The following is a 24,549-nucleotide window of genomic DNA, read 5'->3' on the forward strand; positions in this document are numbered from 1 at the left end:
TTACATTTTTAAACTAATATTAAAATAATTTAATAATTATAATAAATAAATTAAAAAATTAATAAATTATGGTATATTTATTTATTTTTATTTTATTATATTTATAAAAAAATAAATAATGGTATATTTAGCTATTTATTAAAAAANAAAATAAAATAAAAAAGGTGTATTTGTTAATTTTTTATAAATATATGAATATTTATTTATTTAATATTTTTATTAATTTTGTAAATTTAATTTTTTAATTTATTAAAATTATTAGATTATTTAAATAGTACTTTAAAATTTATAGTGTAGAATTATTTATATTACCTTACCTTTAAAACTACAGCTTTGTCCGGCTGTTTCTTGAAATTTCTAGGCCAAATCATGATCAAACCTGATCGTCTTGTTTGGTTTTTGGTCACACTGGCAGGACCTTTCACCCATTCTCTCCATCTCTCTCTTTCTTTCTCTGAAAAAGGACAAGGCACAGGTACACACACACGCACTCGTTTCAAGTTTTGCTAAGGTTTATTCTCGAGTTTTTTGCTTTTCCGAATACACTTGCAATGGCAATGAATGAATGAACGAACGCTTATGCAGCCTCAGCCTCAGAGAGGTGTTCAGGGCAATAACTACTCTAGGTTTTAAATATTATTTATTGTTCTGTTTTTTGTTTTTATTGAGTTTTTTTCAGATGTTTTTGTGGGTTTCTTTACATTTGTTTTTGTATTGTATTTCTCGTTTTTGTATCTTGTTTGCATAATAAATTATAGTTAAATTAAACGTAAAATGTTATCAAGTTAGTAATTTTTTTAAGGTTTTTTTTTCAGGCGAGGGGTGGGTGGTAGAGGAGGTGCTGCTGGTGGGCTTTGTCCAGGGGCGTAGCTTTAAGTGGGGATTTGGGAGGGGGGGTTAGGTTAAGGTCGGTTAGTTGGTCAGCAAAAAAAAAAAGGGAAACGTAAAAGTAAATTAAGAGGAGGAAAAGTGGGAGTAGGGGGGAAATGCTAAACATAAACAATAGGCGCAAACATATTTCTCTCTTTCTCTCTCTTTTCTGCCTTTGTCCCTTTCTTTTATATAAATATATATAGCCAATCGTATATATAGCTTATACAATTAATTAAGTGGTTTTCTGGCTTGTTTTCCGTACATTATTTTACTACTAAAAATAAGTTTCGGCCTTATTTCCAACTTATTGTTTTGCTGTTGCAGTGTTTTTTCTTCTGGATTTTTTCCTATTGGTTCGTATTTGGTTGATGTTTCCAACTCTCAATATCAGCGTCGTCTCTTCCTCGTCTCTCGTCTGTTACAATCTACTGCTTCATCTCCAAATTGCCTTCTACGTCCTCTGTTGAACTTCTCCAGCTTCTCAAACTCCAAACTCCAAGCTCCAAACTCCATCCTCCATCTCCTGCCCTCCGCCCCCCAAAACCAAATCGCAATTTACTTCTGTACCATCTTGACCAGCAGATCGGTGGAGAAGGACTTGGGGCGCTCAATGGGCAGGCCCAGGGCACGGTCCCACACCAAAGAGGCCAAAACACCAAGGGCACGCGACACACCAAACAGCACCGTGTAGTAGTTCATCTCCTTCATGCCATAGTACTGCAGCAGGACACCGGAATGGGCATCTACATTCGGCCAGGGGTTCTTCACCTTGCCGGTCTCAGTTAGAATTGGTGGCACCACCTTGTAGATCTTCGACACCAGCTGGAACAGCTCATCTTCGGGCAGATGCTTCAGGGCAAACTCACGCTGGCAGGTATAGCGAGGATCGGTCTTACGGAGCACGGCATGACCATAGCCGGGCACCACCTGTCCCGACTTGAGGGTCTTCCAGATGTACTCCTTAAGTTGCTCCTCCGAGGGATTATTACCAGCCTCCTTCTGGAGCTTACGCAGCCAAACGAGCACCTCCTGGTTGGCCAGACCGTGCAGGGGACCAGCCAGACCGTTCATGCCGGCGGCAAACGACAGATAGGGATCACTGAGGGCAGAGCCCACCAAATGAACCGTGTGAGCGGAGACATTGCCACCCTCGTGATCACTGTGGATGGTCAGATAGAGACGCATCAGTTCGGTGAACTGGGCGTTGTCATAGCCAAGCATCTTCACAAAGTTGGCCGACCAATCCAGGCTGGAGTCAATCGAGCGGGAACCCTTGCCGCCGCGATAGGTATTGCAGTAAATGGTGGCCGCCACCACGGGCAGCTTGGCAATCAGATCCATGCTGTCCTCATAGACGTACTCCCAGTACTTGCTCTTGTGCACACCATCGGAATAGGCCTTGGCGAACTTGCTGTCGTGATTCAAAGCAGTGACGGCGGCGGCAAATTGCGACATGGGATGCAGGGTGGTGGGCATGTTATTCAACATGGTGACCACATGCTGGGGCAAGGCAGCACGCTCGGCCCACTCCCGGGACAGCTGTTGGACCTGAGACTTGGTGGGCACCTCACCGGTGAGCAGCAGCCAAAAGAGACCCTCGGGCAGGGGCTCAGTGCCACCATCGGCGGCGGGCAAAACCTTCTGGCACTCGGGAATGGAGAGGCCACGGAAACGGATACCCTCGTCGGCGTCCAGCACGGATGTCTCCGTGACCAGGGCCTTGATGCCGCGCATACCGCCATACATCATATCGATGGTGGTCTCGCCCATCTTGGTGGCACCATGCTGCTTGCGGAAGTTCTTTACGCGCTCCTGCTCCTGGGGCACCTTGGCGGCCAGAACGTCGCGCAGGCTGCGTCCATCGGCGGAAATCAGGCGGACATAGGCTCCCACATTGGGCAGTTTCTGGAAGGGGAAAAGGGGAAAATTATTAGGATTTTTTATTTAAGAATTAAAAAGGTTTATTTATGTATTTTTTATATTTTTATTTTTATATTTTCCCCAAAATATCGTTACAAAAACAAAAAACAGGCTTTTAATTAGGAATTACAACTATTTATTAATTCTTTATATTTATTTATTTTTTATATTTATTTTTTTTTTAATTTATTTATTTTTTATATTTATTTATTTTTTATATTTAATTATTTTTTATATTTATTTATTTTTTATATTTATTTATTTTTTATATTTAATTATTTTTTATATCTATTTATTTTTCAAAAAAAAAATCTACAAAAAAACAGTTTTGAGATTTTTTTAGGAATTGTATATTTTCCCAAAAAAAACAGTTTCCTAAAATTTTTAATTATTTTTAGTTTTAGTTTTCCTTTTTAAATCCTTCGAAATTATTGAAGATTTCTGTAAAATCTGACAGCTGACATAAATAATCACCGCTAACTCGCTAATATCTGACAGTTGACAGCTAACAAGCACTTCCGTTCAATGTTATCGATAGGCAATCGGCTTGCCATTGAACGGGACTTTCAAGTACAAGGCAAACAAACACACGCATGTGTATGACTCAGTTACAGTGGTTATAAGTCAACGAACTATATAGTCCCCCGGGGGGAACTTATTATTATTATTAAATTAATTAATTAGGCTATTAATTAAATGTATTAATTGATAAAAAAAATAAAATTTAAGAAGATATCGAAAAATCTCTAAAGATGCGACTAAAAACATCTAGATTGACTTTATATAAGGAATATAAGAGATAAGAGTCTCGTAAGCAAGTTGTTTAAGCAGTGTTCTAAAATCTTTTCCATTGTATATCCCAAAAAAAATTCTCAAAAATTAGAATTGACTAGATTGACTTGTCTGGTGTATCTGGTCAATTATTAAACTATAAAGAAAACCTTAAAATTTAATTGAAAATTTAGAGCAGTGAAAAATATACATAAAAAAATAGTGGTATTATATTTTAAATTCTCCTCCCCCCTCACACAGCACGCCCCTGTCTGATCTTTGCCACGCGTTGGCATTGTGTCAAACGAAAAAAAAAGAAAATAAAAACGAAACGATATGGAAATGGAATTCCGAGCTTGCGATTCCAATTCCGCGCAAAGTGCGATTTTATTTTTGATTGACAGCCCACAAGCCAGAGAGGCGCTTTTCTTTTATTTTTGTTTTTTATTTTCTGGTTTCTCTGTTCTGTTTTTTCTGGTGGCGCGTCGGCCACTGGGTCAACAAATTCAATTAACCAAGTGAACTTGTGGCGCCTGCCTGCAAACTTGAATTGCATGATTTGCACAATGATTTGTGACACACAAACCGGTTTAGTCCACTACTGTGTATATCTCCCCCCTTCCCCAACATCATCAAGTACCAAAATTCATTGATAAATCGTTTTGGCCCCATCATCGTGCATATTAATTACCGATAATAGCCGGAGTAAGGAGCCAAAGAACGGGTTGTTGTCGCCAACTGGTCGGTTGGTAACCGCAAATGCCGCTTTTTGTTACCGCAAGTGGTTGCACTCGCAAAAAAATAAGGCACAATTTTTGAAGGGTAAATAAAAATATTAATTATATTTTAAATAATTATACTCCCTAAAAATATTTAATAAATATGCAAGTTTAAATATAAACAAAGCTGGAGTTATAAAAGCAAAACACACACAACGCCTGGCTTTGTTTGTATTTTTATTTTTTTCATTACAATTTTTTTTTTTCTTTTAAAGTCTAGACTTTTTTATTGTCGTGCTCCAAGCTTAACTGTTTTTTTTTTTTTGTTTTTAATTTGTAAAAATTTCTTTATAAAAAATATTTTAAACATTTTTTATAAAATTTAAAGTATTTATATGGATTTCTGTTTAAATTTAGAAGAAAAATCCTTTTCTTTATACATATATTTAATAGACTTTTTTATAGTGTACTTGGAAAATTTAGATATACATTTTTTTTAATATTCTAATTATTTTTTTTAATATTAATAATTTCAAATATATAAAAACCAAAAATTAGCAAAGTTTTTATGATTTTAAATAAATAAAAACTTGTCATATTTTTATAAACTTTTTTTTAGAGTGTACTTTGGTCTAAAATTGAAATATATACAATTTTTTATCAAATATAATTCCAAATATATTAAAACCAAAACCCAGCAAAGTTTTTATGATTTTAAATTATGAAAAAAATCTCTGATAACTAATAAAACTTTGCTTTTTTTAATATACTATTTTTTAGAGTGTACTTGGGTTCTGAAATTGGAAACCTAAGCCAAACCAGCAAAGCGTCGTTTTGTTACCTGGTGCCATAAAAAATAAGAAAAAACAAATCTTACATATAGTATTTCCCCCAAGAAATCTACTAATTGAGCCGTCAAGTGTGCGGTTTAAGGGTTAGGAGGGGCTTGCATAACACACACTCCTTTAAAGCACAACTATGCCTTAGCTTATTTAGCTCTATTTTTGGGATATTCTCGAATATTTCGCTTAGGCATTTCAAGTTCAGTTCGGCTTCAGTGCGTTTACATTTGTATATAATTTTTCAAAAGCCGCCTCTCGTTATCATTATCTGGCGCTGAGGCGCCCCCGTTCATCTGCTGATAAGACCCCACGACTATGGCAAATGGATTTCAAGGTCTCACGCGCCGGCAATTATCGCATGTCTAACTAGTCTAGTGGGGGAATTGTCATCAAGGAAGGCGGCAGCGACGATTGGAGTCAACCCGACTTCCTTTCAAGCGCTTCCAGCATCTCATCCGATCGGATTAGATTATACAATCATTGCTCCGAGAGAAGCTTGGTAGTGTGTGCGGAAAACCCGGGAAAGCCTCACGCCACAAGGCACAGGCAGAGTTGTCATCGAGGTGAGCCGCCGTTGACCCCGTCTCAATGGATGTTGTACTCAATGTGGAGATGGGAAACGAATGTTTTTACCCTCAAAGTACAGTGATCTTTGGCTAAAAGGGAAGTCTTGTGGAAAATAAAGTAAGAAGCTACGAATTTATATTAAAAATAATAATTTAATGATCTACTAAACCTCCTTTACATTTCTAAAATAAGAAAATCTTAAATTTGAACAAGAAATCTAGAGATTTTAATTTCCTTATAATTCCCAACTGGTTTTTTGGCTTGGTTTTTAGAGCTATTTCAAGGCAAAATTTTAGTTAAATATTATTTGCAAGGATTCAAGGACTTTTTTGGTACCTTTCAGGTCATAATAATAATTTCAACAATTAATTAATGAATCCAAAAATAATATTTTCATTTCCTTATAATTCCCAACTGCTTTTTTTGGCAAGGATTTAAGAGCTCCTTTAAAACAAACTTTTAGTTAAACATTATTTGCAATGATTCAAAGACTTTTTTTTTATACTTTTCAAGTATATTAATTTAAAAATTTCTAAAATTATTTAATAACAAAATAAATATTATAAAATTAAAGCCTTCATGGTCCAGCAATCACTGTAGATCAATTGCTGCTTTCGGTTTTTTGTTTGGCATTTGGCATGATCATCACGAAAAACTGTTTGATCTCGGTTTAATAAATGAGAGGGATATATATACATAGATATAGAAGGTTCTGGTTAGAACCTTGAATTGTTCTCCTTGCCTAGCGTGACGTTTTCAATTTGGCTTGGACTTTTGCTGATGATGATGATGATGATTTCTGTTGACTGTCAGTCAGTTTGCTAATAATTGCAGTCCGAGTTAATCGTCTTAATTAAGTTTAGTGTTCTCTACTCATTGGGTCTCTCTCTCTCTCGCCTAAAGTAAACACAATCGTACAATCGTCTCGCATTGAAAGTACCGCGTGACGTAATCCCTGCCACTCAAACTGAGGTTCGGATTGGATTGTGAGACTGTTGCCGGGTGTAATTTGTATCTTTTGGTAACTTTTTACAATTCTGACTAAGCCAGAGATCATAATAAAACCACTAGCGGGAAATCACAATGAGTTGAGAACTGGGGAAAGGGTTTCGAAAGATTATTTTTAAATCCTACTGATATTAAAAGGAAACCACAACTATTAATCAGACTAAAAATTTGTCATAATCCAGTAAAAATTATATAAAACAAATTTCAAGCTTAGAGTTCCAGATCAAATGAATGGCATACTAAATAATAATGTCACATGCAATACCTCATTGATTGTATAACAACAGAAGGTACTAAAGTGTACACAGTTATATTTTATTTACTGTTTAGCAGATGTCACTAATTCTCGCTAATGTTTCGCCACATCAATCACTTCTATGGCGCCAGATACAGATACAATTTGTATCTTTTAAGCTGGCATTATTCGGTTCTGTTATCGAAGGACAAATTTTGCCAGTTGCGCATTGCGAAATTCCACTGCCTAAATATAAACACAAATATATACTTTTTTTTTTTTTTTTGGCTGTTTATCAAAATAATAATAATAAACAGGAGGGGAGGGAAAAAGGGGTAAGAGCTGATTGAGTTAACACCTTTATTTTCGCAGCAGGGGGCTTTGCGTGTCCCCGGCTAGCAGCTATCAGCGATATCAGCGACGTCGTTGTCTACCGATCATGTGCCCAGCAGCAAATTTGTCACGCTTATCAGCCCAGATAGACGGGGTCTATAGGTATATACCAACAAATATAGTATATATATATATATGTATATTTATTCCATATATAACATAGTTGTGGCGAAAGAACAAGGCACGATCAAATAATTATCAGAGACTGCACGCAATTCTAATATTTCCTTATTGATTTTGATCATAATCTAAAAAGGAATTACATTTAAAATGTAAATTACGATAAGTATTTAAAAATAAGGACTTAAGTTGAATGAAATCTGTAGAATTTACAAAAAACAAATAAATAAATTCATTAATTAACTTCAACATATAAATTATATAACAAAATAAGGCTGAAATGCATTATATTAGAGCCAGATAATCCCTGTATATTAAACAGTTTATCTAAACACATCTAATAAATGCTATATTAAAAATATAATTAAAATATTATAATTACTATAATATTTGTGTACAAAAACTATAAAGCGTGTTCATTTTATTTAATTATAATAGCTTTAAACAGTGTTTTTATATATTTCACTATAGAGTTAACCCCCTCAACTCACATGATCCTCCCACTAACATCATTATAAACCCCATCGAAACGATGATTTCGGGCATTTTTTTTTGCTTTATCTCGAAAGCCTCAAAATTTCCATGACGCCTGCCGCCGCCCCCTTATCTATACTAGGCCCAAACCGTGAGCATAACATTTCAAGTTCTGGTAAAAAAAAAACAAGAACAAATGGTAATCCCGCACACTGCCAACAACAGGTGGAAATTGTGCCCACTTGAGCTTTGATCAGGCAGCCAATAAAATCTCGATGTAGATTTAGATTCCTCTAATCAAGCCAAGAAAAATATATATGGCCGTAAAATTTAATGTGTGGTGTTAGCACGTAGTATCAATTATGCATTTGCTGCTGCTGCCTGCTCTCTTATGCAATCGCTTGATCAGCTGTTAACGTTAGTTTTCTTTTTTGCACGCCCTCTCTTGCCTTTCACTCTCCACTTCTCTCAGTGGCCACTCTCTCTTTATTTGGCTTTTCGGTGTTGTTGTTGTTGTTGCCGTTATGGCAAAAAGGGCCGTGGGCATATTACGTAAGCAACGGGCGCACGAATTGTGACGTATTAGCAGAGGGGCGATAAAATATTTCGCGTGTTTGCCATTTCGTCAAGCTACGTCAAAGGCAACAAAGAAACATAAGAACAAAAAAAAAAATAAATACATTTGCTAATTTCTTTGGATGAAATATTTACCAAACAGAAAAACACAAGATTTTTTTTGCTAATTAGTTGCTCTCTTTTTTAGCAAAAAGGCAGGCAGCAAAAACTTTGTGGTTAAAAGTACACAACAAACAAATTCTGCTAATTGCCAAAAACCGCTTGCAATTTAACATTTACAGTAATTATTTATAGGCAAAAAAAAAATTGACACATACACACACAATAATTTACATAAATAAAACGCCGACGTCAACGCTCTTTTTCGGCGTTGGCAAGCCGCCAAAGAACAAGAAATGGGGAGTGTGCATAACATTTGGCAAGTATAGGATATACACGGAGAAAAATTACATTGAAGTGTAGTTGAAAAAAAAAAAAAATCAATTAAGATTAAAAAACAACGTATATATTTCTGTGTGAAATTGTTTTCAAATTATTTGTAACGTGTTTCCAATTTAATTAATAAAATATTTGTAGCCGTGTAATTATTACTCAACAAATGCCGAAAGAGCGAGCACCACCGAAAACGCTCTCCCGCCCTTTTAGCCTCTCACCGCATTTGTAAGCCTCTCTGCTCTCTTGCTCCAAAAAAGGAGGCTCGTCCTGCAGGCCCTTTTTCGCGCTTGTGTGCATGTATGTATGAAATTAGGGCCGCGAATTTGTATGGATATTGATTTTTCAAATTTTCTTTTCTTTATTTTTGCCGTTATGCAATCGGCCAAAGTGCCGCCCCAAAATCGGAAAACAGACGGATATGTATGCAAATATGCACCGGCAGTCAGTGTGGTGGGTGGTGAGTGCTCCTCCTTTTGCTTTAAGGTCATTCGGCGGACACTTCTTTAGGAAAGAGAGAGAGCGTATTTTCCTTTTTTTTGGCAACAACAACACGTGACACGCATGGGAAACGGAACGCGAGAGCAGAGAGAGAGGTAGACTGGAGAGAGCCAGAGTGGCTACCTGGGTGAGAGAGGGCCAACGCCGTAGCATTGTTGTTGTTGTTTTTGGCTTTGTAACCTTACAAGAATAAGGCCACAAAACTGAGATTCTGGCAAGCCGGACTTGTGGAAATTTACCAAAAAAAATGAAGACAAAACGAGCCAAAAATCCAAAAGCGAGGCGGATGAGTTCGTTAAACTCAAACGAACGAAAAGAGTTTTATTTTTATTCCGCGCAGCGCGAGGAATCCGCCGTTGCCAAAATAGCCAGGCGAATTTCGTCTCATTTGCTTTTAGTGATTATGTAATGTATTAGATAGAACATACCAACACACTCGCACACTTATCAGCGGCCAAAAACAACAACAGAAACAATAAAACAGCGAATAAAGTTTCTTAATCGCAAGCACATGGCTGAAATTCTTTTTTTTTTTTGTTGCGTGACGTGTAGAGTTTGCAGAGTGAGAGAGTGTGTGTGTGTGTGTAGAAGAGCGGCTTGAGAGGGAGCAGGATAGCGAGGAAGAAGACACAAGAAGATGGTAACAACAAAAGAAACGACACACTTTACAGTTATTTGAAGCTGGAAACAGTAACGAACGCGTAGGGAGGATAATAATAATATTGCTGGCAAGTGGTGGGGGAGGAGGGGAAACCCAAAAGGAAATACCCGGAAAAGGCAGAAAACGGAATAACTCACCTGTGCCTCGGCCAATTTACGGGCGGAAATGCGATAGAGCGACATGGTAATAATTACGAATGCGGCTCTTTGGGAGGAGAAGAAAGAAGCGTTAACACTTTCGCCTGGCAGAAACCTCGCACTGACACACACACAGAAAAAAATAGCCTTTCCCCAGTGAAGAGTCGACTTGCTTTTAGGAAGTGTTCTTGGCTGAGCGAAAAGATTCTTTCTCTTCTAGCAGCTGCGCGGCAACTAAAACGGCCCGCCAAGCAGAGTTGCCAGATGGAAAATGTTGCTTTCCGCCTTAAAAATCTCAAATTGGTGGAATTTCCCCCTAAAAAATCCCAATTCGAACCGCACGCCCACGCACATACCGCAAAAGTGGCGCTTGATTCGAACCGACTTGCCTGCTTTTGCTCCTCAATGGTTTTTGGCACTGCCTCCGCCTGAGCCTGGTTCGGTTCAGTGGCTGTGACATCCTTCTTGGACAGCAGGCGATGGAGCGTAAACCCCTTGGCGTCCCAGATGGACTTCTTGGCCAAGCTGCGACGCTGGCACTGGAGGTGGGCGGCCGGCAAGGCGCTGGCAAAGCGTTGCGAGTACATGTCGCGTGTTTTTTTTCTTCTTTTTGGCCAAAGTAAAGCTAACTGTATTTCACGTTGCAAGTGTCGGGAAAGAAAAACTAGGCATGAGAACAAGTTGACAATTTTGACGTTGTTTGCAAGAGGAGTCGATTTTGTTAGTATTTTATTGAACTCTCCAGTTCCGGTATTTTTTAGTGAATTCCAAGGCTGCCCTATCTGGCAACTCTGTCGAGTGTTATGCAAAACTAACACACAATTTCCCATATTTTTTCTTTTCTCGTCGAGTTTTTTTGCCCGTGTAAGTTTTATACTTACTAGGAAAGATGAGGCCACTAATTGGTTCTACTTTGCAGGTGTGAGAGTGCCACCATGGCGACGGCCGTGCCGCATATACCCCCGAAACAGGATCTGCCACCGCCGGGCGGCTACAAGAAGATCCCCTTTGCCCGTGTGCCGCCCAAGAGCTACTTTACAGGTGAGTCCAGCTGGTGTCCCCCGAAACCTAGACCCCTTTCTGATCCTGGTTTATGTTGCTTCTCCTTCGTAGGCTTCACCATGATTGGCACCTATGTGGCAGTGACTGCCGTGGGCCTGGGCATCTATTACCTGACAGCCAAGAAGGTGAAACGCGACGAGATTGAGATGCGCTCGGCCCAGAACGTGATCTTTCCCATCTTGATAGCGGAAAGGGATAGGGAATTCCTGCGCCAGTTGCGTCGCAATCGGGACGAGGAGGCTGAGCTGATGAAGAACGTGCCCGGCTGGGAGGTGGGCACCTGGTACGGTGAGCCCGTGTTCAAGACTTTGCCCGAGGATACCCTGGTCACGCCCATCTTCAAGGAGTTCTATGCCCACTCGGACTGGAAGTCCTATGCCAAGCGGGCCCACCTCAAGCTCTGGTCTTAATCCTGTGCAGGAAGTGGTGTAGCTAATGCTTAACTCTATTCTAACAACTATTGTGAAAGCCCGAAACCCTATTTTTTTTTTGTTTGTAGACTCGGCTAAGCGCCTCTCATTAGACTCAATTACAGTCGTCAAGGATTGGTGTTGAAATGGGAACTAAAAACTGTGTATTTTGTGTATAGTGTTGTGCTGTGGTGTGTAGTGGGTGGTTTTGGTGGCTGCTGGTCGGAGGAGGCAGGAGGAGGATGACCCAGGAAGGGGTTGCCAGATGGCCAAGCATTTGGCAGTGCTCAAAAATGGCCAAAATTTTGAGAAGCAGCAGCCATAGGGGGATTCCCATTGGGTGGAAAGGGGTAAGTATGTTTATATTTATATATTTTATGTATATATACATTTTAAAAAGATTTTTTAAGAGCATAAATAAGCATTATCTCAAACCCAAGTTCATTTTCCACCAAAAACAGGCTTAAAATCAAAGGATTTTCCTTAAAAAAGTGGCATATCCTTGCAAAAATGTTACAATTTTGTCAAAATCAATTCTGGATTTTTAAAGATATTTTTAAAAATATTTTCTAATGATATTTAAGGATCATAAATGAAAATTCTATCAGATCAAGTTCATTTCCCACCGAAAACAGGCTTAAAATTAAAGGAATTTCCTTAAAAAAATAATATCCCTTCCAAAATTTTATAATTTTTATAAATTCCAAAATTAATATTTTTTTTCGTGTTTTATATTTTTTTTTATTGAATTTCAACATCAATTTGTCGCTCAGTAATTAATTTTGCCAGCATTTCTTTTTTTTTGGGTTTTTTTTTTTTGTGGGGATTAATTATACATTTACCGGCTTTTTAATGTTAATTATATTTATTTTAAAAAGCAAATTATACATTCTATACACTTTATCGATCCAATAATCAATCCTGCTGGCCACAATCTGAACTTGAAACAAATATATATTTATATTTAGGTGTAGTATAATTAGGTAAAAAAAAAGGGGGAAATTGAAACGCGTGTCCTTTGGAATAGTTTGCTTTTGGGGGGGCCAGCAGCTGCTCCTAATCCTCCTGCGTTCCTCCCATTTAAGATGTAAGTGTAAGTTTAAGTGGTCCTTGCTGCTCGCTCTATTCCGCCTGATACGGCTCATCGTGTTGGTGGTGCGCCTACTCTTAGCCATCCTCCTCCAGGTCCTGCTTCTACTCATCCTCCTCCTCCTCCTTGATAACAACGTAATGGACTGGCTCTTCTTGCCACTGACCAGGACGCTGCTGTGGCCGCCTCTACTTCATATCCCGACGACGCTTGATGCTGCCATCGCAGGTGGGCAGATGACGCTGCAGGAAGCCCTCGAAGACAAACTTGCGGCCGCAACGACCGCAGCTAAACTCACGCTTCTCGTCCACCGTCTGCTTGTGCTGGCGCAGTGCCTCCGCATTGGAGTACTTGTCCCGGCAGGCATCGCAGGCATAGCGACGCTTCACCTGGCCAACGTCAAAGACCACCGTAAAGTTCTGTGTGCAAAAGGAGCAGTTGAACTCTTTGACCACCACCTTCTTGCCGCCATGCTGGGCGGACATGGCGACAGCCTCTGCCTCCAGCTTGTCCTGATGCTTGTGAGCATCAATGTGCGCCACATATTTGCTCTCCTCCACAAATTTGCGATAGCAGCGAGTGCAACGGAACGGCTGCTCGCCCGTATGCCGCATCATGTGCTCCTTGAGGTAGGCCACCGAATTAAAGATTTTGCTGCACACTTTGCATTTGCGATCATCGGCAGAGACCTCGTTGCGTTGGCGGAGGCAGGCACGCATGTGCAGCTTCAGGGAGCCGGCGGCACTGTAACAATTGCCACAATTTGGACAATAGAAGGTCTTGTTGCGGGCATTCGAATCGTGGTCGGCATTATGCTCGAGGGTGCCCTCAAATACAATCGAGGCCACGTCCTCATCGTCATCATCCTCCTCCTCCTCGCCTTCGATCTCCTCATGCTCCACGGGCACAATCTCATCCAGTTCGTCATCATCGTCGACCTCTTCGCCTTCCTCATCCTCGTCGATCTCCTCCTCGCCATCGTCGTGGTGTATATTGCCGGGCACAATGTGCAGAATGGTATGGGTGCCATCGCCCTGCTCAATGGTTTCCACCTCCTCGACGGTGGTGTTCTCCACCAGCTGCTGCAGGGTTACAGCATGACCGTTCTCATCGATGATCACCTCCTGGGCATTGGCCAGAGCCTCGTGATCGCGGTCGCTTAGCGTTACCACGGCGGTCTCTGTATCATCATCCTCGCCGGTGGTATAGGCATAGGTGTACTGCTCCTCCTCGCCATCGTCGTGCTCTTGGTCCTCGTGTTCCTCGTGCTCCTGCTCATGGGCCTCGACCTCCTCCTCCTCCTCAACGTCATCGGGATGGATGACAACGGGCACATCCTCCTGCTTTACTTGCGTATACTTGACTCGCTTGGCGTTCATCCTAGCAAGCTGTGGTGTGCGCTGGTGTCCGTGTCTGTGGAAATTATCCTTGTTTGGCGTTTGACGTGTGTAGTTGTTGGGTTTTTTTTCTTTCGTCGCCGCCGCCTCCTTGACAGCCGCCCCTCCTGCCCTACGACAGCTACTCGCCTGCTTACCGCACACTGGCTTGCCGTCGCTCCTGCTGCTGCTGCTGTTGCTCCTCCACGGTTTTGTTTTGTTGCGGCTTTTGGTGACTGCTTTTGGCGCGTACAGCGGGACTCCTCTTTTTTGCCACAATAGTCAACACTGCAATCGCCTTTCCTCGCGAGATCGGGTAGTTTCTTTTTTATAATATTTCACGTTGTGGCAACTTCGGCCAAGATGGTGGACGCTGGGCTGCAATTACGGCGTTATCGATACCAGCTATCGATATAGCCAGAACAGCGGCGAGTGGTTTTTTGCTTCGGCAAACGATTGCTTACCATTCGATATGTGCCTGTATCGATAGGTGGGTATCGATAGTGCGCTGGCAGAGTGGCAGCGCCGTTAGTTTGGATCGCCACGTTTGCCGCGCATTTTTGTTATTAAATCTTTTTAATATTTGTTAAGTGAATTTATAGTTTACAGGATTTTCTTGTATAGTAAAATTATACCTCAACGATTTTTAATCGTTTTTATATTTTTAAGAACATTATAGAGGCAGATGGCTACGTTACAGGGTATACTAAATTCAATAAATTTATGAGGATAAGGGTTACTGTATAATTAATAAAACATTTTAAAGCCGTAAAACAGCTAATTTATTTATATCGATAATTACATTATTTAAATTTTTTAATAGTTTAAAATAATTTTGAACAAATTATACTTATTATAAAAAATTTTGATTTTGATATTTTTAGATTTGTGTTAGCTTAAATATTAAAAAAAAGTGTAAATAATTTTAATTTAATATTTTAACCTTTTAGTTGTGAATTTCAAGTGTTGAAACGATTTAATTCTTTTGATAGTTGTATCGATATTCGATAGTTTTATGAAAAAGTGTTAGATAGGGTGGCAACTGTACTTCGTTTTTAGGGGTTTGGCGCGCATTTTAAAAACAGGATATTTGTTTACAACTAAAAAGCCATTTAAAAATGGCCTAGTCTTTATTTTGTTTGCTATATTTTTGTAAAAATAAATATTTAATTGATTTTGGACAATTTTGAAAAGTCTATCGTGGTAAGATCTCTTTTTTCAGAAAATTTTCTATGGAATCCCCCCTTTCCTATTATCAATTGAATTATATACAATTGTTTTTATATTTAAAAATAAATATATAGAAAATACTCGGGTGAAACCAGTTCTTAATGATAAATTATATTATATATTAGGTTATTATTATTTTTTAAATTATATTTTTTATATTTAAAAATAAATATATAGAAAATACTCGGGTGAAACCAGTTCTTAATCATAAATTATATTATATATTATTTTATTATTATTTTTTAAATTATAGATCGAAGCAAATAAGTACGCCAGCTTCAATCTATAATTAAAATATTAAACGAATAGTATATATCTTAAACAAAGCTATATCTATGCATGTGAAGCCCCCTATTTGCAGTTTTATAAAGAAAACGACGTGACCTGCGGCGAAGATGAAGATGTCAGAGAAAAACCCTCGCGACCATTTCCCCCACTTGTCACGTCGCCAAGCAATTTTGGTCTCGGGTGCGATCAACGGTCACTAAATAGCGCCTCAAATCTAAAATTAGAGCTACTATATATGTATATATATGTGGGGAAATGCAATGAATGCAAAATAACCTATTGTTCGAGCTTTTCCCCCCGTCTTCGTGGCATTCGTCACTTCTTGACAATAAAACAGCCTTGAACCAATTATCGACGATTGACGACGATCGACGGAGATGTCGGAAAAGCTAAACTGACTCAGCGGCGATTGCCAATTGATTGAGCACTAAACGAATGCCCGCATCTGTGAATGGAAAGTTTTTTTTTTGTCGGTTTTAAACCCTCAGAATGCGGATATAGCCAGTGATATATTACCCTAGGTATATTTATGTATACTTTAATGACATATTTTAAGGTAATTTTTCGTAATTGTGAAGAAAAACAATTAACTTTAAGAGATTTAACTTAAGTTTAGTTGTAATTCTATATTTGAATTTAATTTTTATCTATGTATTTATAATAACTACAACAAAAAAGGGATAAAATCCCTAAACTAATTAGTTGTTTAAATAATTATTAATTTTTTTATTGCCTTTTTAAATCAATACAAATTCCTTAAAAATTCGCTTTACGTAAACACAGTTTGCTAGAGGGTTAAGAGGGCTAATGACGTACTAACTATTAGCGCCTGAGCTTCAAGATGTGCAAGTCCAGAGGTCTGGGGTACTACTATGTTACCACATTACTATAGCTATTATAGTTGCTATATTTATATACACGTATTCAAGTTCAGTTACCCATCTAAACTAGTAATTGCTAACGTGGCTATCACGTTTCCGTCCCCCGACAAATTAATGGTAATTACATTAGATCATACAAATCGGTTGTCTGGTTATTCGAATTTCCATTTCAATTGAAACTATCTTAGAACCTACTATATATAATTTTTTATGAAGAAGTGCAGTGCATATTGTCTGATTATCAAATTGCGGTAGGTTTTGGATTGGATGCAATTACCATTATCGCGAAATTGCCCCCCAGATAAAGCTTTGAAGAGGGGAGTACGGAAGCAGAGGGAGCAGAATTCTACGGAATTGGAGTCTACGTAAATGAGTAATGGACTTACATAAGGTGCCTCCATAGATGAAACTTGGGGGTTTCGGAATGAATCTGGAAACTTCTGTGTTTTACTCATTTTTAAGATTTTTTTTAGAAGATTTTCTAAGGGATGTGGGATTTAGTTTTGAACTTTCTATCAAAATATTTGTACATTTTCCCTAAAATCTGTTTTAATTTATTTTTTTTTTTATTATTTTTTTTTGTTAGAAATTAAAATTTAGGTGTCTAGTTTTTAGTTATAAACTTTCTACTAAATTTTTTGCTATTTTTCCCTAAAATCTGTTTTAATTGATTTCTAAAAATAATATAGAATAATACGGATGTATTTGAAAATTTCAAAAATTCCAACTTGATTGAATGGTATCGTTTCTAAATTGCTTTCCCATGCATCGCACTTTTAATTTAATGATTTTTATTTATAAATGTATTGTCTCAATTTAATTGAAGTCTCCGAACATTGAATGCATACGAAATGGTTTCTGGAAATTTCTGGTAAAATCAGCAAATTGAATTGTGAAATGTGTGTATTTAGGACCTTTTAGATACCCTAGAAGAACAGCTGTGCAAATTGTCCATATATAATATATATTATTTACTACAAACTACTACTCCACTGCTTTCATGTTCAAGTGCTTTTTTCCTACCAATTTTGCGTCATTTTGTAATTTTGTCATTTCACAATTGTTGGTTCCCCTTCAGTCCCTTGGAAGAGAAGATGGTATCTCTTTTCTCGTTCTTGTTCTCGTTCTCCCTCTTATCGATCAAATTCACTTGACGCAGAGCAGAGGTTTTTTTTTATTTAGCCCCATGCAACAGCTGTTGGCAGGGGGGTTTTCTGGAAGGGTGGTGGGGGTTTAACTAAAAGGGGTGACACGCAATCAAAAGACCCTCATTCACGAATGGAAATTTCCACTGCAATTTTTTTTCGTGTAATTGAAGCGGCTTCCCTTAACCCACCAGTGACCGAAAGTGTTATTGTTTTCTCCCTTAAAATATTTAAATTGCTTTTCTTTTATTTATTATTCTGCAATTAGCCTGTTTTAGGGTGTAACATAAGCCAAATATAAGCATTGCAATTACACCGTAACACTTGGATTTTTCGAATTTAATTGATTGAATCCAAGGGAGATTTTCACTTTTTGGCACACACACACCCACTCACCCAAAAGCCAGCGCACCTGAACGACCCCCGTGGGCATGCATGGGTTTAATTGCACCACTCTCTTTTGCTCTCTCTCTCTTACTCTCTCCATTTTTTTATGCGATTTTGGTTAATGCTAATGGCATGTGCATGAAATAACGGGGCACAGTGGATAAAAATAGCTTTTGCTGTTGACGGAACTTGGAATGAAAACTTGAAACAAGTGTTGTCTTTAATTATACGTGAAAATTTAGAGAGAAATAATGTTGTAAATGTAAAATAATACTCTTGGCTGGTTATAATAGTGATTAAAGTTTTATTGCATAAATACTCGCCTTCATTTTATTAGTCTTTAATTATCCAATCTTAATTAACAACAAATTCTTAATTTTTCATTTAATTTAGAATTTTTTTATCCACTGTAAAGCCGCAGTGACTAACTCACTCACTCACTTGCCTCCCATTTACTTACTCTCCTCTAGACCCCTCTCGCTCGCACTCGCTTTACAGATGTAACTGCAGTGGCAGCGACCGCTGCAGCAGCGACGTCGCGACGTCAGCGTTCTCATTGATTTCGCCTTGTTTGTCGTAAATCGTTCGCTTTATGCTGATTGTTATTGTTGCCTTTTTGTTTCTTTGTTTTTTTTTTGGGTGGCAGAGAGAGAGAGAGAAAATAAGATTGCATGTCAGGTAAAACTTTTATTTTAATGGGTTTTTCGTTTGCTTTTGCTTAAAATTATGCACAGGACAAAAAAAAAGAACACATGCTGAGGAAAGTGTTTTAATGGTTTTGTTTTAATAAAAAAAAAATAATAATAATTTATAAAAAAAAATTTTTAATTTATTTAAAAAAATTTTAAAATATATTTAAAAAATGTAAATTAATTTTTAAAAAACTTAAAATTTATTTAAATTTTTTTTTTATTTATATCAAATTGATTACAATTTTTATTAACTTTGTGAAATGTTAATCCAATTTAAAAAATTTCTATAAAATTTAATTCTATTAAAAAAAAATAATCTTTTTAAAAATATTTTAATTTTTTAATAGAAAAAATGTTTATGGAAACTTAATGAATTTAATCAAAATGTAATCAATTTAATACAAATTTAATGTAATATTTTTTAAACATAATTTTCTAAGTAATAAAAGTCAAGAACAGACTCTGACTGGGACTGGGACTTAACCGTAAATAGTGTACTGTATTCCAAGGATTATTGCATTCCAAGGATTGCCAAACACGCAATATTGTTAAGAATATATTAAGAGCAAGGACTACGGCTACGAGCGACTGACCACGACCGTCTCCACGGACTGCATGTCCCTGGCTCCACTGGCTGCTCCGCCAGATCCATTGGCTCCATTCGCTGAGCCATTGCCATTGGCACTGTTGCCATTCCTAGGTGCCTCCAGCGGTGGCAAACCCACCAGTCGCTCGCTTTCCCGCCACAGCCAGTCGGCGGTGTCGGTATTGGTGGCCCATGGTACCAAAGGAAAACGCATGCAGTCCGAATAATAGCCACCGCTGGTCTTGTCCAGGCCAGGATCCAAGGCCAGCCTTAGCGAGGTTTGTGCCCCAGCGCGTGGTGACTTGAAGAAGTAAAGTGAACCCGTCTGGAGGACACTCTTCATCCAGGCGGGGCCAGAGAAGTGACGATTGAGCTCTGTTCGTACCACGCCCGGATGGCAGCAGTTAACAGTGACACCGGTATCCTTGAGGATGGTCGACAGCTTGCGGGTGAACAGGATATTGGCCAATTTGGATTGGCTATAGGCTCCAAAGAATTTCCCATAACTCTTTTCGCTCATCAGATCCTCACGATTGATGCGGCCAAAGAGATGGGCCGCCGAGCTGACCACCACAATGCGACTGGGCGAGCTCTGCTTGAGCCGATCGAGCAGCAGATTTGTGAGCAGAAAGTGTCCCAAATGATTGACGCCCAGCTGCTGTTCGTAGCCATCGGCAGTGAGGGTTCTCGGACAGGCCATCACACCGGCATTGTTGATCAACAGATCCAATTTGGTCTCCTCCGCCTTAAAGCGCTCCACAAAATTCCTCACCGACTGCAGGGATCCCAGATCCAAAGTCCGATTGAACAGCTGCTGATTGTGACTGCGATCCATGATCTCTAGGCGGGCGGCCTCACAGCGTCCAGCATCACGGCAGGCCATATAGATGCGAGCGCCACGTTTGGCCAGCTCCAGAACGGTCTCCTTACCGATGCCCGTATTGCAACCGGTGACAATTACCACCTTGCCATCAATCCGATTGGCCTTGCGGTATGCCGGACCCTGGATGCACTTGCGCAGTAGCCACATGATCACAGCGGTGCAGATTACAACAAGGATGAGAAGGACTAGCCAGGCCCAGAAACCGTGGAAGCAGAGAGTCTTCTCAGTTGCCTCGGCGGTGGGATCGAAGCCAGGTGGAAATCCCGAGGATCCTGATCCTGGTTGTGTTTCTTCGCCTGATCCTGCTCCTGGCCGCGTGACAGCCTCCGACATAGTTGGGTGAGAAACGATCGGGAAGGGGGTTGCTGTGGTGTATTTGGTGAAGGCTTTCCGTTGAGCTTGATTCTGGAGTAGAAAGGGAAGAGCGTTAAGAAAGAAAGTTGAGTTGGCTCAGAAAGGTAGAGGGTAATGGGGGAGCTGCTGCTGTTGGGTATGAGCGACAATTACCCAGGGTTGAGAGAGAGAGAACTCGATGACCCCGAAATCTTGTGCTTGCACCTGAACAACTGGTTTTAAAGTGGGGGGGCTTTAATCATCTGGAAAATGCATGTACTTTGATCTTATAGTGCAATTATATGTTAATGGGTTCTGATTGGAAAAATGTGGTTGAGCTAGCTATACAAAAATCAGGGAGGGTCTACATTTTAGAGATATTTGTAAAGTCGGTTCTAAATAAATATAATATTATACTATTCTTAATAAAATATATGTAAAAATATATTTCTTTTGAAAGGATACTTTTTAAAAATTTAAAATAAATCTATTAAATACTTAAATTTTAAGTTCTACTAAATGTATTCAAAAATTATATAAATATATACGTTTAATCAAAAATTATGTTTTAAACACTATAAATAAATATAAAAAATACACTTTACAAATGAATTACATATTTAGTTATTATATTTTGAGAAATAATATAAGATCTAAATCAAATTGAACTCTAATACTTTCCCCTAAAAACAAAAACAAATTCCTAAATCTTCAATTAAATCGAATATAATTGTTTGTAAAGTCGGTCATAAGAACTTTCACTGCTTGTTGCTAAAAGAAATTAACACCTGTGACTTTATAGAGCGCTTGGGCCATATCGATTTATCTCTAGGATTTGCTGATTATGAATAATTAAATTAAACAATTAAACAGATGTTCCATTTCTCGGCATTCTTTGAGCATGAATTAACCAACTTTCTTTTATGCAACGAGTGTGGGCCCTTTTCCTCCAAAAAAAAAAAAAAACAAAAAAAACAACAACAACGTACTACCAAAAGTGGCGGCGAACTTACCTACCAATCCAAGTTGTGGCCTTTTGTGGTTCTGCCAACAATGCTGGGAACTGATGCTCCGCTTAAGTCAGTAAGAGTCAGGTGCCGATTTCGCACATTTCCAGGGGCGGCTTTAGCGTTTGCTCGTTCAGTTAGTAGGATCGACCTGGCTCAGGTTCCACAGGTACCTTGGCGTTAACTTGGTTACTTGGTAACTGGGTCAGTAGTCGGTGGTGGTGGCGGTGCCGCGTGTCCAAGCAACTCGCGCGATCTTGGCCAACTGACTGGCGGCGAGTCCACGCCTGACTTTGAGCCAACGTTCCAACGCTCCAACGCTCCGTGTTAACGCGTCAAAAATAACCTGAAAAAAATTATTTCAAAGCGTCTGTTATTAACATTACACTGCTGCTGCTGCTGTGGTTTCTGTTGCATGTGCACTAGGGTGGACCTTATCGCCTAGATCTTTATTATGCCATAAAAGGGAGATAATAATATTTACCTTAAAGCTTTTTAAGAAATTTATTACAAAATTATACACATAATATTATCTTTAAAGGGTTTTAAAAATAATATTTCTGTTGGTTTACAGCTTCAAATGACTTGTCTGTTCAAAGTTAAAAGCCTGAATGAATATTTTTCAAATAGCTTGCTCTTTTTCCTATAATTCTGCTTCTTATTCTTCTTATAAATAATCTAAAAATATATAAATATAAACATTGTACATTGTACATTTGTATGTTTTAAGTATATATGTATATAATTCTTATCTAGCTTTTTTAAAGCCAGCTTCATACAACTGTGGACACAATAATGGAACCAGGAAAATATTTAAATAATATTTTTTTAGTTTGTTACAATATCTAATTTAATAACTTCTCAATATTTAACTATAAAAAGTAATATTGAAAATTTTAAAAACCTTAACATTTTGGAAATAGTTATATTATTTTAGCTGTGCCTGTATTCTCCCCGCTTCTTCGCCTGGCAAAGTATACTAGTAGTTCAATAAATGTTGACCCCTTCGAACTGATAACACATTTAAAGCACACTTTATTCATTTTTGTTAATTACCCAATTAAGTATTGATTTAAAAAGAAAAGGGAGTTTTAGACATGAATTTATCTAAAAAATGAATAAGATTTTAAATTGAAAAATAATATATATATATTAAGTATACGTAACATTACGTATATTAGGTATGCGTAATTTTACGTATACTTAATATTTTTTTTTATTACGTATACATAATATTTTTATATATTTTTTGTATTTAATTTCCCTTTTTTTTTTGTATTTAATAACTAAACTTTAATAAATTCAACCTTAGCTCGGGATCACCCCCAGAGAAAGTCCACCTTAATGGCTACAGCAATCTCTCAGCCGGCCGCGGCGGCGTCTCTGCAGCTGTTGGCTTACCAAAGAAGAAGAGCAACTTACCGCCTTGGCTTGGCTTCAATTTCATTTCTTACCAATTTGCTGTTCGCCTTTCGTCGTTGCTTCTCCATTTCTGTTGCTGCTTTTTTTGTTGTTGTTGTTGTGTCCAACTTTCACTGGAAACGCTTGTATTTTTATACATTTCTTTTTTCTCCTTTTGGCTGCCGCCTCTTTTCTCTCGGCTCGTTTGTTTTGCTCACACGTTCTTCAAGTCTGAGCTCGCTTGGCTGCCTTAAGCGGCGTCGACCTCTTGCCCTCCTTGTCTTCCCATTGACATTCCAATGAGACAGAAAGAGAATACGAGAGGGCGTGTGGATCAGCGGGGATCAGTGACCCCGCCAAGGCCAAGACTTTGTAAAATTCACTCATTTTTCACCTGCCACTTAAGCCTGCACTTTGACACTTACATTAAGTAAACAACAGACAGTGTAATAAAAAAAATAAATGGAAAAAAGAGGACAAATCGACATTAAGGGAGATTCCCTTGGAAAAAAAATCAATAAGCGGTGTTAATCGAAGGCAGGACCTGCCGGAGTTGAATGTCCTTGACACAGGCCAAAAGCCAAGTTGCAGGGGTCACAGAACGAAAACCGGCTTACATTTTCTCCTTTTCGGGCTACGTGCCTCTCCACACGTTTAAAATCTGGCAATGAGCTATAAAGAGAGAGGAGAGCCAAAGTGGAATGAAAAGGAGACCGATGAGAGAGAGCAGGAAGGAGTGTCATGGACATGGTAAACGTACAGTTATAAAAACAGGTCACCAAAATGTTGAAAGAAAACCTAAATATAAAATGTATTTTAAGTTTTTTTGTATAAGAAATAAAGTTAATTTTGTTAATAAAGAGCTGCGTGTTGTGGCTCCCTCCCCCTGCCGTCAACCCCCCTACGCATATGGTGGGTTGGAGCTGTGAGAGCACGTGAGAGTTAAATTGGAGAGTGCCGGAGAGAGAGAGAGAGAGAGAGCGCCAATTTGACTAGGTCAGGATAACGGCGTTACTTTTTGCCCTTCTCCATTTCATCCCATTCTCCGGGCTGTTGGCGCATTGTTTAATCGATGAGCAGAGCAAAGACTGCGCCGCTGCCCCCCGCCCCCCCTGTCACAATCCTGGCTCTCTTTACCCACCCCCCCTGCCACAATCCTGGCTCTCTTTACTCTGTCTCCATCTCATTCCGGCGCGTTTTTTGGGAATTTTCCACTGAGTTTTTGGGCGTATGGGCAGAATGTTCGATTGAGGACATTAATTCAATTCCTGATTGAGCGAAGCACTCGTATATTTCAATGAGCTCAGCAAGAAATCGGATAACGAGGGGCACGTAACAGTGGAGTATCTCAAGGCGTTATAATGTATAAATGTCTTTGATATAGACTTGAGTTAGGGGCAAAAGGAAACTACTAATTAAAATACTAATACAAATACTATTTGTTTTAAAAAATCGTAAATGTAGATACATTTTGGCGTATTTATAGATACATGTTGAATAGATTTTAAATTCAAATTCCCTTTTACATCTATTATAAAATACATTTTAA

At 38.6% G+C, this 24,549-nt stretch overlaps 4 protein-coding genes across 5 annotated transcripts; 1 reads left to right on the forward strand and 3 right to left on the reverse strand.

Moving 5' to 3' along the window:
* Positions 1 to 490: 490 nt before the first annotated feature.
* On the reverse strand, positions 491 to 10,934 carry kdn (citrate synthase). Of its 2 annotated transcripts, none has more exons than XM_017175337.3 (2): positions 10,619 to 10,934; positions 491 to 2,778 (listed from the first exon to the last, which is right to left on the reverse strand). In XM_017175337.3, the coding sequence occupies exons 1-2, from the start codon at positions 10,814 to 10,816 to the stop codon at positions 1,429 to 1,431; spliced, it is 1,548 nt and encodes a 515-aa protein (XP_017030826.1). In that variant the 5' UTR covers positions 10,817 to 10,934; the 3' UTR covers positions 491 to 1,428. The 2 variants fall into 2 exon arrangements, with proteins under 2 accessions (XP_017030826.1, XP_017030827.1); XM_017175338.3 differs by lacking the exon at positions 10,619 to 10,934 and adding an exon at positions 10,230 to 10,476.
* Positions 10,935 to 10,963: 29 nt separating this feature from the next.
* ND-B16.6 (NADH dehydrogenase (ubiquinone) B16.6 subunit) lies at positions 10,964 to 11,852 on the forward strand. The gene is made up of 3 exons (XM_017175339.3): positions 10,964 to 11,093; positions 11,149 to 11,270; positions 11,343 to 11,852. The coding sequence occupies exons 2-3, from the start codon at positions 11,165 to 11,167 to the stop codon at positions 11,699 to 11,701; spliced, it is 465 nt and encodes a 154-aa protein (XP_017030828.1). The 5' UTR covers positions 10,964 to 11,093; positions 11,149 to 11,164; the 3' UTR covers positions 11,702 to 11,852.
* Positions 11,853 to 12,416: 564 nt separating this feature from the next.
* On the reverse strand, positions 12,417 to 14,541 carry LOC108080549 (zinc finger protein 771). The gene has a single exon (XM_017175353.3). The coding sequence runs from the start codon at positions 14,168 to 14,170 to the stop codon at positions 12,980 to 12,982; it is 1,191 nt and encodes a 396-aa protein (XP_017030842.1). The 5' UTR covers positions 14,171 to 14,541; the 3' UTR covers positions 12,417 to 12,979.
* A 4,683-nt stretch (positions 14,542 to 19,224) lies between these two features.
* On the reverse strand, positions 19,225 to 22,160 carry LOC108080551 (retinol dehydrogenase 12). The gene is made up of 3 exons (XM_070288488.1): positions 22,084 to 22,160; positions 21,606 to 21,945; positions 19,225 to 20,664 (listed from the first exon to the last, which is right to left on the reverse strand). The coding sequence occupies exon 3, from the start codon at positions 20,590 to 20,592 to the stop codon at positions 19,369 to 19,371; it is 1,224 nt and encodes a 407-aa protein (XP_070144589.1). The 5' UTR covers positions 20,593 to 20,664; positions 21,606 to 21,945; positions 22,084 to 22,160; the 3' UTR covers positions 19,225 to 19,368.
* Between the last annotated feature and the right edge of the window lie 2,389 nt (positions 22,161 to 24,549).

Source organism: Drosophila kikkawai, chromosome X (genome assembly GCF_030179895.1).
Source record: "Drosophila kikkawai strain 14028-0561.14 chromosome X, DkikHiC1v2, whole genome shotgun sequence".
Lineage (NCBI taxonomy): Eukaryota > Metazoa > Arthropoda > Insecta > Diptera > Drosophilidae > Drosophila > Drosophila kikkawai.